At 62.9% G+C, this 922-nt stretch overlaps 1 protein-coding gene across 1 annotated transcript in view; it reads left to right on the forward strand. All coding sequences in view use genetic code 12, as the record gives it.

Annotated features, from left to right (window-relative positions):
* Positions 1-232: 232 nt before the first annotated feature.
* DIURU_004278 (uncharacterized protein) overlaps positions 233-922 on the forward strand; it is a gene marked incomplete at both ends in the record, with an annotated part of 897 nt that continues 207 nt past the window's right edge. The window contains one exon of the mRNA XM_034157133.1: positions 233-922. This exon is cut by the window's right edge and continues 207 nt beyond it. Coding sequence (XP_034010899.1) covers positions 233-922 — 690 coding nt within the window.

Below are 922 nucleotides of genomic sequence, written 5' to 3' on the forward strand. Positions count from 1 at the left end.
GGACCGGGTCACCAAGCCCAAACGCGGGCGCAAGAAGAAGAAGCAGCAGCCCGAGCTCAGCGACGCCAACGCCAAGTATCCCCTTCAAAAATGTCCCGGCCCCGTGCCCCCTGAGGCCGCCGCCAGGCTCGCCGAGATCTACCCGACTTGCTGCCTAAAGAAGTATATCACGCTGACGTTGGACCCCAACCGGCCGTACTTGACGGTCAACCAGTACTCCATCCGCGACAACATGGTGTTGTGGGATTACGAGACCGGCTACGTCCACTTGACGGGGATCTGGAAGGCGCTGCTTGCGGCGCTGATCACCGACCACGTCACCGTCGCCCTGCCGGCGCTGAGCTACAGCTTGAAAGCCGACATCGTCAAGCTCTTGGAGCTGACGCCGAAACGGTACCAGCCGTACATTAAACGGGTCCGCGGCGGCTTGCTCCGCATCCAGGGGACGTGGATGCCGTATCTGTTGTGCAAAATCTTGTGTCGCCGCTTCTGCCACCCCATACGCTACGAGCTTATCCCTATATTCGGGAGCGACTTCCCTGATAGCTGCTTAAAGCCCACCGACTGGGGCTTCGGCGAAATGAAGCTTGACGATATCACCGGCGACGACGACCTTGAAGTGCCGACGCCGACACCGCCGGCAGCCACTTCCGACACCACTCATACCCATCATAATACCCCCGCCACCAGGCTGCCCCCGCGAGCCCAGCCGGCGGCGTTTGTGTCGCCGCCGTTACTGGCGACCGCCCGCTTCCCTTACGGCGCCCTCCTGCCGTCGACCGCCCCCAGCACCTCCGCCACCACCTTACCCGCACTCGTGCCGTCAGTACTCCCGGTGCCGGCAGTGTCGTGCCCCATCTCGCTCCCCCCACCCAATTATACCCACCACCAGCTCAAACCGGTGATGTTGCCCCCCCGCAAC

The sequence above is a fragment of the Diutina rugosa genome (assembly GCF_008704595.1).
Source record: "Diutina rugosa strain CBS 613 chromosome Unknown scaffold61_size66335, whole genome shotgun sequence".
Taxonomy (NCBI): Eukaryota; Fungi; Ascomycota; class Pichiomycetes; order Serinales; family Debaryomycetaceae; genus Diutina; species Diutina rugosa.